The 16805-nt window shown below is 40.8% G+C and overlaps 1 protein-coding gene across 1 annotated transcript in view; it reads right to left on the reverse strand.

Annotated features, from left to right (window-relative positions):
* The window catches only part of RYR2 (ryanodine receptor 2), a 3071198-nt gene that overhangs the window by 539006 nt on the left and 2515387 nt on the right, over positions 1-16805 (reverse strand). Inside the window, exon 79 of the mRNA XM_078648003.1 lies at positions 13288-13361. Coding sequence (XP_078504129.1) covers positions 13288-13361 — 74 coding nt within the window. The remainder of the gene's footprint in view (positions 1-13287; positions 13362-16805) is intronic.

Here is a 16805-nt window from a genome sequence, read left to right on the forward strand (position 1 = left end):
CTGAACAACACCACCTCTGGAATTCATTGAGTATGACCAAGGCCAAGCCCATCTGGTGCAGGGCTGGACCCAGTACCCGATTCCCAACACCAACTGAGCACGTCCTTTAAAAACATCCATTAATCTTTGAATGCCCAGTGAGCTCTGATAGCAAGTAATATACATGTGCCATACTCTCAACACCCCTTGTCCTGGAGCTCAAAGGACTTGTTCTTTGGTTGTGCTATTAAATTCTGGGCCAGGCTTTCCTCTTCAGTCCGCCCTTTGCTAAGCGTCCGAGCCCCAAGTCGGTTTAATTGACGTTGTCAACGATGAGATTAACTGTGACATCACTTGTGAAGGTATGGTCCATGCATTGTGGGTAGAAAGGATTGCATTTAGTGTCACAGATACACTTGGGGTTGGTCAGCTATATTTCCCACATAACACATATCGGAACGCTTTGAATGGTATATTATTAAAACATAATTAACCCTTTTGGACGATAAAAGTGACGCTAAGTCTGGACAACATCGTATATTTTCGTATATTTATAGGTAGAGGAGCAACAACACTATTATACTATCACCAAATGGTATTTCTAATTTATTTATTTTATTTATTTATGCGACTTGTATAGCGCAAACAATTGCCCGAGGGCGTCTTGGCGCTGTGGATGAAGCAGAATGAGGGGGGAGGAGAAAAGAGTTATTGGTTGAAAAGCCCTGCCTTTATTTTTCTTCTGAAAATGGTCAGAGTGGGGGCCGACCTAAGGTTGGGTTCAAGGGAGTTCCAAAGTTTGGCCGTTGATACATGGAAACTACGGTCGCCCCAGGCGACAGTTCTAGTGCGTGGGACTGTCATGATAGAGGCATTCATTGAGCGAAGTGGTCGTTTGGGGACATGGAATGCGAAAGGGTTGAGAAGAAATCGCGGGCCCTGTTTGTGAGAGGCTTTGTAGGCGATACAGAGAGCTTTAAACTTTATTCTGTTTTTACTGCTAGCCAGTGATAGTTTTTGATGGTATGGGCGATTGGTTGGAATTTAGGGGTACCTGAAAGCAATCTGGCCGCGGCGTTTTGTATGGACTGCAACCTTTTAATGACCTTGCTTTGGGCATTAACCAGGAGTCAGTTGCAATAGTCCACTGAGGACATGACAAATGAGGTAACCAAAGTTTTGCCAGAGTTAGGGGGAAGAAAAGGGAGGATCTTTTTTATGGCTTTGAGTTTGAAGAAAGATGACGAGACAATGGAGTTGACATGGGCAGAGTAAGTAAGTTTATCATCTATGAGTATTCCTAGGTTTTTAACCTTGGTAACTGGGAGGGGGGAGGGCCTAGGTTAGTGGGCCACCATGCATTTGGCCAGGTAGGGGTGAGCTTACCGAATGTCAAGACCTCGGTTTTGTTGGAGTTCAATATGAGGCAGTTGACTGACATGCAATTGCTGATGGCCAGCATGCCCTGCTGAAAATTGGCCGCTATTTTGTCTCCGTTCTCTTTGATAGTGAGGACCAGTTGGGTGTCGTCCGCGTATGATGTTAGGCTCATCCCCCAGTCCTTAATGACCCTAGCCAAATCAGTGACATAGATGTTAAATAGGGTTGGACTGAGGGATGAGCCTTGAGGGACACCACAAGGTAAGGCCATTTGTTCAGATAGAAAGGTTCCTAGCTGGACCGTCTGGGTACAGTGGGCTAGGAAAGATGTCAAGAGGTCTTTAGCCTTAGCTTGGATACCTATGGCATTGACACGGTCAATCAGGATGTTATGATCAACCGTGTCAAAGGCCGCGGTGAGGTCCAGCAGGATGAGCACTGCCGCTCCTCCTTGATCAAGGGCCATTCTTATCTCATCGGTAGATTTGATGAGTGCGGTCTCGGTGCTGTGATGTTTGCGAAAGCCGAATTGGCTGTCGTCTAGGAGGGAGTGTTCTTCTATTTATTGGGAGATTTGGAGGTTCATCAATTTTTCGGCGATTTTGGCTGGAAATGGCAGGCTAGCTATCGGTCGATAGTTATTGGAATCATCTGCATCAAGGTGAGGCTTTTTCAGCAGGGGTTTAAGGAGAGTGTCCTTCCAGATTGCCGGGTATATTCCAGTGTTGAGGATATTGGCAAGTTGGGGTGCAATGACATCTGAGATAGGGAGGAGAATAGATGCGGGACAAGGATCTTTGGGTGATCCTGATTTATTGGTGTTCATGGTTTTGGCGACTAGGGTGGGGTTGGTGTTATGAAATTGTAGAAAAGTGGGGTGGTCAATGGAGGCTGCAGTAAGGTGAGAGTCTATGTAGGTTTTTTCTGAGAAATTGGTGTATATGTTGTTTACCTTATCAAAGAAAAAAGTAGCCAGGTTGTTACAGAACGATTGGGTCAGTTTGGGGGTTGATTGGGGGGGCAAGTGTGACAGTTTGACTACCACTTGGTAAATCTTGTAATTAAACCTAACGCTGTAAGTGATCACAATCCACTGGTTCAAACCATATGGCTATTGGGCACATTGATCATAAGTAACACTGGTGTATTAAGGTCAAATGGACCATGTTTTAAATGGACTGGTATTGAACCTAGATAGTTCACCAAAAGAATATAGATATTAATTCGCAGGACTTTGAGTCCTGTTTATCGGAGACCGCTAATTATAGGGACATTCAACTAGCTTTTCAGAAGATCACAAACTCCATTAATGTCCATCTTTCAGGGAGTGCTAGGCATAGTAAGAGGGGCCAGCTGGGCTCCTGCTCAGGAGCATCGAAAAAGCTTCAATTTGGCCTAAATGCATCCGCAAGAGACCGAACCTTGGTCACGATCCTTAGGAAGCGGTACAAGGAGGCACAATCGGCCCCAATAAAAAGTGCTATAAGAAGAGGCCTGGTCAAATCTAGAAGAAGCTGCGGTAATGAATAATTGCATTTTATTCTGGCCGGAAATTAATTCCCCTTTTCTCAAAGATAATATAGCTCCCGATTTAGATGTGCATGTACTGATGCAAAAGTAGGCCGACCATTTTTTCTAGCATCATTAGTCCACCACATAATTTAGTCCACTCAGGTAAGGACCCAATGCAAATATATCTAATTATTAGTGGGAGTCAGTCACTAGCAATCACTCTAGACAAAGTTGAAAGGGTTATTGTGTCAGCGTGAAAGCAGCAGGACATGATGGAGACCCGGTTGATGAGTATAAACATCTGCTGGAATTAAGGGCTCCAATTTTTTCACTCAAGTAATGAATGTGGCTGTGAATGGACCTATTTCGTTAAATTGGGCAGTCACTTTTAATTCTGGTTTCAAAAGGGGCTCTAAAAGTGATCCGAAATGCCACTGTCCTATTTCCTTCCTGGACTCTTCTCCCAAAATCCTGGGTAGAGTGATCTTGGAAAGATTAGAACAATGGGCTGAGGTTATTACTGTCCTCACAGAGTCACAATATGGTTGCAGGAGGTATTCGGAATGGTAGAACAGTGTGTTTATTTAGATCTTCACCTAGGAAAATATACGATGGCTAAGACTGGCCTAATATACTTATGTTTTGTAGATCTGTCCAGCGCTTTTCATTGGGTAAATTATTCAATCCTGTGGCAAACCTTCTCCACAATGAGCACACCACTACAAATAGTGTAATTATTATCACAGTTTTATAGGAATTTTTCAGCTAGGGCGCACAATGGGCCTAATGGGGAGTGCCCTCCATCATTAAAAATCCAGAGAGGAATTAGGTAGGGTACATATTAGTGCCCTTTTTGTTTTCTTTATTTGTATAAATCGTGTGGATAGTTTGCTCCAGGCAGTGGCTGGTAACTCTCTATGAGTGGACGGACAGGCAGTCCCTGCCCTCCTCTATGCTGATGATGTTGTCCTACAGTCAAGGGCCGTAATGGCCTGCAAAGACTGATGGATCACTTTGCAGCATTTATGCATGTCTGGGCGTAGTTCGCTGAGTTTTGCTACGCGGAACTCCGCAAAGTTACAAGAAAACTCTGTGGAGTTCCGCAAGTGGCGGAGTGCAGTGCAAACTGCAGCTCGCACTGGTCTTCCTGCCACCCGGGTATAGTCTACCTGAGCGGCAGCTCTCCATACCTTTCACCATCGCCTTGGGGAAAAAACTCCGCTGCACTACGTGAAGCAGAGTTTTCCAGACTCCACGAGCTTCGCGGAGTGCGGAGTGCAGAAAACTCTGCAAACTCAGTGAAAAGAGCGGAGTTCACTGCCCGAGGAGAGGGAAATCAAAATAAACCTAAAGAAAACCTATACAATGATGGAAAGGGAGTTTGAAAATCACGTGTTCATTATAGCAATGGTACACCGATTGAAATGATTACTTCATTTTCCTATCTAGGTATTCTTTTTACCTCTAGCAATTCCGGGACCAAGCACATTGAAAACAACAGGCTAAAGATGATACATGCATGTGAGGGCATTTGCAGGTTTGCCACTAAGGGCCCCATTTGGATGCCAGTCAGACGAGCATCCGACCTGCATTGTGTCGGAAACGGGACCACCCAACAAGGTCCCTGCACATTTCCTATTGCAGCTTGTGCTGTGGATGGCAGCAGAAGCTGTAATAGGAAATTTGGACTTTTTAAATGTTTATGCACATCGTGGCAGGCACCATGCATAGCAGAGGCCGCAGGGGGATGGGGCCCTGCTAGTGCATAATTCTAGCATAATGTTTAAGGGCTAGAAGTCTTAGTGTAGATTTGCAAATTCTATGAGCCATTGTTAGGTGAATGTTTCTTCTAGTGTTGATCATCTCTGGAGGACAGTTGCTGAGAGGGAATATAGAACATTTTTTTTTTACTTTAGGAAATGGGTTAGTGCTTAAACTTTAAAACATTACAAAGTTGTTTCTGTTTTGCCAAAGTGACTCTAACCATGGTCATACTATGCTGAATTTGCATTATCTAATAATAGAAAGTGTTATTCATGTATAAAAACTCTTAAGATTTAGGTTTGGAAGGCTGTGGCTTTGACAGGCATATTTTTGCTGCCATCCTTCCTCTATCTTTTGTACAGCTGTCATTATTGTGGCAGTGGTTGAGAGACATTTTTTAATGTTCATTTGCTTTAGATTTCATACGGGATGTGTCAGTGCTCCTTATGAGTGTGACACATCCTGAATTTTCCTTAGACTTTGCCTAATAAGGGAATAAGGTTTATGATTTTTCTGTAACTCAGTAATTGATTTTTTATGGTATTGAATGCATTTTTCTCTGTACTGTGTTTGAACCATTCTTTATTAACAACCACTTTTTGCCCTATTTCTGGCCTATAACTCAGTTTTCTACACTTCCAATATTTTATTCTGTATAATTCTGCTAAATTGTTCTTTCCTGGGGGGGAGTGTGGTCTCTAACCACTAGATTAAACGGAAATGGGTGAGCCAAATTATCATGGTAAAAATTGGGGTGATCATATATTGGGGTTCAGATAAATTATTGTGGTTCAGCTCTCGCATTTGGATCAACTGAGTGACTCCAAAGGCTAGTTGGCTGGCCTCCTGTGTGAGCAACACAGACATAGCAAGCTGCAGAGACCTGTCCTGCATCCTGTCCAACTGACCAGACTCTACTGGACCTGCCTGTGCCACTCTGCTAGAGTGAGTCCTGATTCCCAAAAGGTGTCCACTCGGTCCTGGACCTTTGCCTGGAATCAGGTTGTACTCCTCCTTGCTCAACTGAGGGTTCTTTCAAAAATGACACAGCACAATGCAACTCAATGCAGGACCTCGCACCACAACACTCAGCAGCTCGTGATTAGTGGTATCATCAGAATCGATGCAGTATTATCCAACCGGATGCAGGACTTTTCATTGTAGGACTTTCCAGCTCCGAATGAGTGGCCTCATGGGAACTGATGCAGTTTATTATTATTTATTTAATTGATAAATATGTTAATTGTGTAAGAATATATATATTGTTTTTATTTTAGGTGTGGGTTGTGGGGTTCATGGGGTACAGGATGGGAAGTAGATTAATTCAAATTGATTAATACTTAGTTGTTAATTAATATTAATTATTTAATTGAAATTTTAATTATGTTAATTGTATAATTATTTTTGATTATTTTTTTATTTTAGGTGCAGGTTAGGGCATTTTATTAGGGGTACAGGGTGGAAAGTAAATTACATATAAGTAATTAATATTTAGCTTTGAATTAATAAGTATTTCATTTATAACATAATTATGTTAGTTGTGCAATAATTTTTTTTAACTTACATTTTAAGAGGGGGTTGTGGGTTTCATGGGTATAGGGTGGTAAGTAAATTAATTTTAATCAAGTTATAATTATTTTTTAATTCATATCAATGATTAAATATGATAATTAATTATGTTAAGTGTGTAATTTATTTTTTGCTTAGTTCAATTTTAAGAGTGTGTTGTGTTGTTTGTGGGGATATATTGTGAGAAGTAAACATTATAATTAAGTAATAATAATTTTTTTATTAATTATAATTAATATTACTGATAAATATTTATGTTACTATTGCGAATGATTAGTTTTTTAAAGTAAAATTTTAGGTGCAGATTGTGAGTTTCCTAGGGGTATAGTGTGGAACGTAACTAAAATAAAATTAATGAATTTATACTTTTTTAATACATTATTTTAAAAATAAATTATTTGTTTAAATGTAACATATTTTTTATTTTAATTAAAATAATATTTGTAGTTATTTAGATGTATTTAAGATTGTACTATGTATTCATTTTATTTATTTTTTTATTTAACATATATTTGTCTAATTTTACATATTTATATTTTTATGTGTTTACAAATGTTTTGCCATTATTTTATTGTTTTGAAGAGATATTGTTTGTTTTTAATGTTGCACTGATTGAAGTGGGAATAGTACATTTTACCCTTCCACAATCCAACACTTTCCCTACTGTTGCCCTCACTGGAGTGGGAATAGTAAATTTTACCCCTGAACAAACCAACACTTTCCCTTCTGTTCCACTGGCTGGAGTGGGAAAAGTACATTTTACCAGTGGCGGCTGGTGACATTCGAAAGTGGTGTGGCGTAAAATAATTGTCGTACTGCAAGCGAAGCGAGCGTGCCCAAAGAACCTACAGGGGGTTTGGGGGGTTCTCCCCCCAAGAAAATTTGAAAAAAGAGTGGACAAATGGTGCATTTTCAAGCAAATTTGAGGTCACAGAAATCCCTCTTGACTAATTTGTAAATGTCAAACTTTTCACCTCGCCAATGTTAATACCAATGAGTGGCTGAACAAAGTGCTGCGCCTGACCTGCACAATGACACCGTCAGACCAGGCATCCTGTCTTCCGTGGTTTTACTGCCCCAATAAGAACAACATTTCAAGTGCTCAGTGCCAGAAATGCTCCATCTTCTACAGATGGGTGTCGCAAAGTATTCAGAAAAACTCCACCTTGTAACCAACATAACTGAACATGTTGGTATTGTTACTAATTGCAACCAAACCGCACTGTCCAGTGTTTCAAATACTGTGTTCAATAAACATTATTCTGCGGAAGACACATACGTTATTAAAGCTAATAGTACCTGAAATAAACATGCAGTATACCAAATACAAAAAGCCGTCTTTATGTACTTTGTCACCAGCACCCCTACCATGATGGAGCATACATATCACTGAAAAAATATAATTGTTCTCTCTCCACACTCTCTCTCTCTCACACACACACATGCAAACACACAAACACCACACGCACACACTGCACTTCGAAAATTAAAGATTTAGTACAATCTTAATTGCAGAATAAAAACAATGCTCATTCGTAAACAAGATTGAGAAAATGAGCCACAGTACACCATCTAAACCAGAGTGCCATAACCCTCTGACATGACAAGGCATTGTCTCATTTCCCAAAACCTAAAAACCACAATGTTATGTTCACAAGACGCATAACCCTCTGACATCACAATATCTGTCTCGTTTCCTATAACCCTGAAACCACAATGTTCTGTTCCATGACTCATCACCTTTGGACATCACAATGGTCTCTTCATATCACGACTCACCACCCTGTAACAACACAATGCCCTTTGTTATTTGCCATAACCCTGGCATCCCAATGTTCTGTTCACATGACCATAACCCTCTAATATCACAATGCTCTCTCTTGTTTTCTATAAATTCAACACCACGATGGTCTGTTCCAATACCCATTCAGAATGCCCTGTCTCGTTTCCTATAGCCCTGACATCACAATGCTCTGTTTACATGACCTATTACCCTCTGACATTACAATGCCCTGTTTCGTTTCCTATAACCCGGACACCACAATGTTCTGTTCCATGGCCCATCATGCTTGGACAGCACAATGTTCTCATCACATCACACGACTCTCCACCCTCTAACATCACAATGCCCCTTGCCATTTGCTCTAACCCTGACATCCCAATGTTCTGTTACATGACCCTATGACATCGCAATGACCTGTCTGGTTTTCTCTCACCCTGACATCACAATGTTCTATTTACTTTCTCCATAACTCTACTCACAAATCCACACAATCATATGACATCATAATGCCGGATAACTCTCCTTTCAAAGCACACGTTGACTCGAACTTAACATCATGCATACTCTAAAAACCTACAACCCCATTGGCTGTATATGGGGACACTTTTAATGAGGTTATTCTACATATACTACAGATACTGATGCAGGAACCAACTGGCAGGATTCTGTTTATGATTATCCACGTGAACATTGCCTTAGTTGCACTGGCCTGCATTTTACCCCTCTGTAATCTAACACTTTCCCTACTGTTGAAGTTGTTGGAGTTGGAATAGTGAATTTTACCCTTCTGGAATCCAACACTTTCTCTATTGTTGCACTCACTGGAGTGGGAATAGTACATTTCACCCCTCCACAATCCAACGCTTTCCCTACTGTTGCACTGACTGAAGTGGGAATAGTGAATTTTAACCCTCCACAATCCAATAATTGTCCTTCTGTTGAAGATATTGGAGTTGGAATAGTAAATTTTACACCTCTGCAATCCAACACTTTCCTTACTGTTGTTCTGACTGGCGTGGAAATAGTACATTTCGCCCCTCCGCAATCTAACACTTTCTCTACTGTTGCATTGACTAAAGTTGGAATAGTAATTATAACCTCTCTGCAATCCAACATTTTCCCTAGTGTTGCATTGACTGGAGTGGGAATAATAAATTTGACCCCTGTGTGAAGTAACAGTTTTCCTACTGTTGCATTGCGTTAAGTGGGAGTAGTAAATTTCATACATCTTTAGTATAAATTGTAGTGGGAATAGTATATGTATTAAAAGGACATTTATATAATTAATTTTACATTTTTATAATTTATATTATTATGTTTTTGCTTGTTTAAAATGATAATAAATATATATAATTAATAATGTTTTTAAATGTGTAAAATATTTTTATAAAATTTCAAGAAATTTATGGTGTTTATTTTGTAATTTTAATTAAAATGGTTTGTTTTTTAAATATTTTGGGCTCGATTATGATGTTCCTCGGAGTGACATCCCACCGACACCATTGTGGTCTCAGGAGCGACCAACCTCTGGTCAGCAGTCCCGACACCGCAATTACAATGTGACCGACCGCACATGGTCTGGACGCATACTCCAATTTCTCTATGGGAGCTTCTACTGTGCCCATAAACCAGTGATAGCACAGGATCATATAGAGAAATGGGAGATTGTGTTAATCCCAACACTGCATGGCAGGCACCTCAAGATGCCTCCCATGCGGTGCAGGGATTAACAGGTGGCACCATAGGTGCCCCCTAGGCCCCAAACCCGAGGCCGCAAGGAGAAGGGGGCCCTGCTAGGGGCCCCAAACTTGCTTTCTGACAAGCTTTCCAGAAAGTCAAGCTTTCGGATATCGAGCATCATAATCCTAACGGCAGAAGCGCCGTCCATTGAGATTACGGGCCAGTCTCCGATTAGCCGACGGGCTCTTGGAGCCTGTCGGAAGTCTGCTTGGATGACCGGCCGGTTTCAATTCCGACAGCCTAAATTGTAATTAGGCGGTCAGAATTGAAACTGCAATGAGGCCCGGAAAGCCTCCAACCTCAGGTCGGAGGCTTTCTAGGCCTCATCATAATACGGTCCTGAATGTTATTGATATATTTATATATGTATTTACAATTTTTGTTATAGTTATAGTTATAGAGAGACCTTGTATATTTCTTTTATGACGAAATTTCAAGCTACAATGCGACAGCACGCCAAAGCCCACCACAGAGATATTTCCAAAGGGCTCTTGTAAACGGAATTGTAGAAGAACTGTTAAAGACCAGACTGCGGATGGACTCCATATTACTATTTTTTATGTGAAGGTCACTACCTTGGCTGTGCCATGTTTATCAACCGTAACAAAAATAGTTTAAAAAAAATTAAAATGTCAAGCTTCAATGATTGAATATAACCTAACAAGCTTTCGTTTAAGATCTGTGTTTTCACATAAAATGTTTACATTGACCATCATCAACTAAACGTGAAAACTTAAAAGCAGTGTCTTGGAGTGTTGACAATATGAGAATAGATCAGGGATCTTTGAGATGTTGAATGCACCCTGGCATCCCCACTTGTCTGGATCCACCACTGATTTCACTCCTTGCACTAACACGTGCATTCACAAAACAACATTGAACATGTAACAGAACCCCTACCTAAAGACTGTAACACAATGAACAAGTTCGGACCATTACTCTCAATCACTACAGGTACCATGACGACAGCAAAACAATAATATAATATATAAATTAAATTAAATATAATTCTGCTCTTATGTCTAATGTGCCAGTTGCTGTCCAAATCCTGAGAATAAAGTAGTTGGAAAAATATTAAGAATTCTGACCCACCAAAAAAGTTAGAATATTTGGGGACTAAACAGAAAATGAATTCAACAGTAACAAAACTGGAGTGGGAAGGGTGAAGGGGATTTCAGGAGCTGTACAGTTCTGACACAATACTAATGAGAGGTAAAACTAAAAAACACAAGCTTGTGTTGAATATTTACCACGCTCATGAGTGATGACTGAGGTAAGAAGGGCACAACATTGGATTGGAAGAAAACAAAAGGGGAAAAAGGATAACAATAAGATTTTTGAATGTTTAGCAGATACAAAACACACCCAGCACTGGTTTTGGCAAATGAGGTCTGTTGTACGAACACATTATGCAAAACCAAGAACAGTCAAAGGAACAGGAACAATCTCACAATAAACAGAAGCAAATTACACTAGCATTTGTTTGTATATATATATATATATATATATATATATATATATATATCTTACATCCTCTTAATTAATTTGTTTTTCTTTTTTTAACATTTTCGACATTTCATATGTGTGTGTATATATAAATGTGTATATATATATTTATTTATTTATATATATTTATTTATTTATATGTGTATACACACACACATACACGCACAAACGTCTTGCCAGTGGGTCTAAAGCCAAAGCATATATACTTGAGTGGGTCTAGAGTCAAAGAATATATATATATATATATATATATATATATATATATATATATATATATATATATATATAATTCCCACATGAACACGCACACTCGAAAGTCCTTTGCAAGAGCAGAATGTTTGAATCCTCAAACGTTACGCGTTTCGACAAAGAAATGTCTTGATCACACAGTTGAATGGATCAATAAAAGGGTATGCTCCTGCTACTTTTTAGGTTTTGGTACAAATTAAATAACGTTGAACTTGGTAGACAGACCATTTTCTGTACCAAAACAATGCAACTAGCCAAGTTACATTGTCTATTAATTAAACGCTTTTGATGGAAAAACATGGAGGATGATTTCTTAATATTGCCTACGTATGAATGATTATATTTTCAGCCATGCCTGAAAAGTGCCCAACACTGAACCTATTTATTACAATGCCCAATACAATTAAGCGAGACAAAGCTGGTCCACGATTATATGGACCAAACTATGTCTGATGAATGTGATCATGTGTCAACATCCTGAGACTTTGAGTATTCTGGGAGGATCACTGGGCATGGTATACTTATCTGCCATGACCATTTTCATTATCACTGAGCCAATCATTTTAGCAGATATTTTGGGAAGCCATGTGTGAGTCTGTATTCACCTCACAACATATAACATGCAGCACAAAATTTCAGTTCGGCACATAGACTGCTAGTCCACCTTACCTGGGAGATGGATCATAAGCAAAGAAACTGGGATTCTCTGCTTTCTGCTTCACCAGCATCTTGTGTTGGGTATTCTAGGTCTTGGTACAGCCCCTACTTCATGTCTCTAACTTAGGTTAGAAAAGGCTAACCCCTAGGCACTGCAGCTCAAACCCTAGTTTAATATCACCCAAGATGCAGATACTATTAACTGCTTTCCATCCGCTATATAAAGAGTCATGAGTTTATTTAGGAAATAAGCCTAGGAATGCACGGCATAGTCTGCTAATGCAATCCATCCCTGAAACAGTATCCTGATTGGCAAAAAGTCCATGAATGACAGCACCTTGCCAAATGTCCATCATCAACCCCACATTTCAATGCATGCTCATGTGATTTTTTTGTATGTCTGCTTCAAGGTGGTGGCAGACATATTGAAGTTCAGTAAGTGACACAGGGCATACATGAATGAAGATGGTCAAAGACTACATACATGAAGTACAAAATACACTGGGTATCAGAAGTCAGTGTATTTGGGCTGAAACAGACTGTTTTTGGTTTATTACAGGGCACTTCTACGTTGTATAATACTGAAATTGAAAAGGTACAAATGGAGACTGTGGGGAGGGCGACAGAGAATATTTTGAGCCTCAGGACACCTTACATTTTTACGCAACAAAACAGGAAAAAGACAAAAACCTGGTAGTTACTACTGCAGGCTATGAATCAAAGGGTCAAATAAGTTTACCTATTTACATTTACAAAAAAAATCAGGCATGTAAATGGTAGAAAATACTTCTGCCTTAACAAAAGATTAGTTTCTGTGATCTTTGGTATAAGCATTTGAATTCTCCAACAATGTCAACTTAGGTATGTTAGTTTGGAGGTAACGCTTACTTAAAAGGGTTTTAACTACCAGAGTGTGGCAATTCGTCTAAGCAAATATACATGTTTACATAGCAGAAACTCCACACCCTCTTTTTCTGACTGTTCTTAGAAGTGATCACAAACATTTAACCCAATATGAGTGCACTGACTGCAGCTGCGCTACCTGTGAATAATAAAATGAATAATTTATTGTGTTGCTTGCTAAACCTCATAGCATGCACTACCCTTTCATCAACCAATCAGTACAGAAAGTTTAAATAAGATAATACCTGATCCTTCTTCTGTTACCATGCCAAGGCCTTCTGCTTTGTTCTGCCGTTCAAATGCGTTTAGGTCTAGCACGCTGCAAAAAATATATATATACGTAATAAATTATTTTCAGTAGTTATTAACCAAACAACACTTATTTTTCTGGTAATGACGACATTTTCCTGACAGAAGAAGTAATATACTGTTAACTGTGACACAATAAAATCTAAAATAAAATGTACTACCCGTTATTATTCACCACAGCCAGGTAAAAATGGGATTGATATTACAATGACAACAAGATAACTATGGGCCTGCTCATGATGGGGTTGAGACCGCCACCGTCAGCCTGTCGGTGGCCATCCCACCGCCATCGGATACCTCTTGACCGCCCGCCACATTACAATGGCAGGCGGATGGTCAAGGAGCCCGTCGGTGCATCAGAGGGACTTGAATCCCTACAACAGTGGCAGTTCATGCTCAGACACCGCAGCAGGGATTACATTATCCCTTTCCGCTTCTCATTTCATGGCAGTTAACCCGCTAGGAAAAGCCAGTTGGAAAGGGACTTTTGGGGCCCCTAGCGGGTCCCCCTTGTTATCAGCCTTGGGTTCTGGGAGGCACCTATTTTGTTCCCCTACACGGCGCCTGTCCTGTAGTGCAGGGATATGCAAAATGTGTATCTTTTGTACTGTGGAATGTGCTTGCAGCCTGCAGCACAAGTTGCAATACAAAATATACACAGTGCGATCGCCTTGAAGGCAGTCACATCGTAATCCCTATGGCGAGTCCGCCAACAGCTAGTCAGGCGGTCCCATTCCAGGCAGGATGACCAGCATCCTAATCAGGCCCTATGTACTTCCTTCGAAAGGGATGAAATCTGTAAAGTGCTGACACAATGTCTCAAGCACACTTCTGGAGTCTTCAGGAACTGCAGATGCAACATATGTCATTGACTAAATGGGCACTGGTGCACTGGAAAAGATAATGGTTGCTGTAGGATCTCAAAGTAATTAGGTTTCACCTCCTCTTGGCTTAGTGCAAGATGGGGGGGGGGGGTATTCCCAGACCCTGAAGATGGATATCAAGTCTTTTCAGTGGCTAGGTAGGCAAACTAAGGCTTCCTGGCCACTTAGGGGTGCCTTGTTGCCTCAAACAGTGGAGAGTTTATAGTTGGTCTAGGAGGGCTGATGTATTTCAGATTTTGTTGACCACTGCTACCAAAGACTCCAATGTAGATGGGGCTTTCATCAGTTTATGATAAAGAGACATCTTAACAATCTGGCAGGGTTCGTCGCTCTAGGAGTGATGTTAGACACTCTTGTTCTTTAGCAGGTTACTAACCAGCAACATGCTGGTTGTGCAGGGTTCCTGAAAGTTAAATGGTTTTGGTTGCAGTGGTGGCTGGTAGGGAATGTGGGTGTAGGAAAAAAATGTTACAAAAGAAAACAAAACTTTTCAGGTCATCTCCAGCTGGTGCCTCTCCTCCAGCAGGAACCCGGAAGCACACGACCTCCCAGAATCTCCAGACCAATCACAACGCTGCCTTACAGCAACGTTGTGATTAGTCTGAGTGCTATTCAACAGAGGGACTGGGAGGCTGGGCATGTTCTCCACCCAGGCTGTTATGCAGCCTGAATGGAGAAAATGTAATGTGTGCATGACTATTTGGCTGGCCCAAGATGGCCGGCCAAACCATCATGCACACTTAAGGTGCAGCCACTACTCCTCCTTCGACCTCGACGTCAGGGAAGTCCAGCACCAACCCGCCCTGCCCTAACAACCTGGCAGCACTGCACTGCAACTGCAATACTAAAAATAAAACAATGCAATGGGGCGACGTGCCTCTGCCTTAGCGGAGAAGCCGTCCCTGTTTGTTTGTGCCCTGAGTGGTCGGTATGTTTGCCATAGCAGTGGGCCATGCACTAAAATTATTTTCTTTTTAGTTTATTTGTTAGACCTTGTTTTGTCAGACTGTAGAAGTACTCTTGGGCTGATGTTTCCAACCACTTTCTGTCAGCATCCTGAATTTGGTTCTTTGCCCTTGTACCAGAAATAAATCTCAGCATCAGTTGCATGCACCTGGAATAGAAAGTCAGTTTGTGGATGACACAAACTCTAGATCTAACTTGTGTGTTATTACTATCTTACGTTTATTTCTAAACAGCCATGTAGATAAAGCACTGTGGCTCCATAGATAAATAATGCAAGGAACTGTAGTATAGTCTCATAGCCAATAAAGCAAAAATAAGAAAGAGGATGCTGAGAGTAGAAAAACACAAGGAATTAGCAGTGGGACAACCAGATTGATCTAAGCCACTGTGGGGCATGTTTTAGTGATGTGGTGGTGGGGATAGAGGCTTCCCTTATTTACAAGGCAGCGTTAAACCACTTAACGTGGCTTAACGCTGCCTTGTATATAAGGCAACCTTTCATGCTGTACTTAGTGTGAAAAGGGACACAGGTTTTCCGGCGGCTGTTCCACAGCAACGCCCATTGATTTTGACTCTGCCTCTATTTACAAAGGTGGTGTAAATAGGAGGCAGCACCAACATTAAGCCCAGGGAAAACCTGGTTTTAAACAGGCGAATTGAGGAGAAGTTCTTTATTTTACCTTGTTTTTGCTGTTTCCTTGTGTGCTGCATTGTGCAGAACACATAGAAACTGCAAAATGCCATTGACTGTTTATGTGCAGGAGATCGACCCTTCCTGCGCATACACAATCAGAAAACAAATGACATTTTGCAACTTTTATGTGTGCTGCATTAAACAGGACACATAAAAGTTACAAAACGGCATTTAAAGTTTGTTTATGTGCAGGAAGGGGCACATTTCTGCACATAAACAATCTTCCCCTCAACGCAGATACTCTTGCACTATGGTGCAAGGATGCCTGCATTGGCGCTAGGCGGCTAAGTTAAAAAACGCGCAGGCAAAAATGCAGGGCTGCACCATCTTGTTGTAAACATGGTGCAGCCCTGCGTTTCTGAAGTGACAGAGTGCTGCGTTAAGCCAAGGAGGCTAACGCTGCGCTCCACCACTTCATTATAAATATTCCCCTGAGTTTCAAAATGCACAGACGGTGGTAGGGCAAACCAACAACAGGCAGCACACACTTGTCGTAAATCTCAGATTTTGATTTAGGTACATAGAAAAGAGTTTGATCTGTGGAGTTTAAAAATCGTCAAGAACTGTTCCATTTCAGATTGAAGGCAAGGAATTTAGATGTTCGCATAGATTACTTTATGTATGATCAAACTAGCCTAGCCTTAAAACAGACCATACTGCTGATGGACAGCCATAGTCCAGACTTCAATCCCTGTACATGTATTCATCTGGGCAGTTTTGTGGTTATGCTGCTATGGTCCAGCAGGCACTGGAATATTACATTAGACAAACAGTGATACTGTTGTTCAATGATGGAAACATTTACTTCAGAGTCATGAGTTGAAGAAGGCAGAAGTTGGCAACCTTAGCAGCCTAGGTATCCAGAGATAGATTTGTGTCAACACAGATACCCAGGCTAGGTTGGGATTTT

Source organism: Lissotriton helveticus, chromosome 6 (assembly GCF_964261635.1).
Source record: "Lissotriton helveticus chromosome 6, aLisHel1.1, whole genome shotgun sequence".
Taxonomy (NCBI): domain Eukaryota; kingdom Metazoa; phylum Chordata; class Amphibia; order Caudata; family Salamandridae; genus Lissotriton; species Lissotriton helveticus.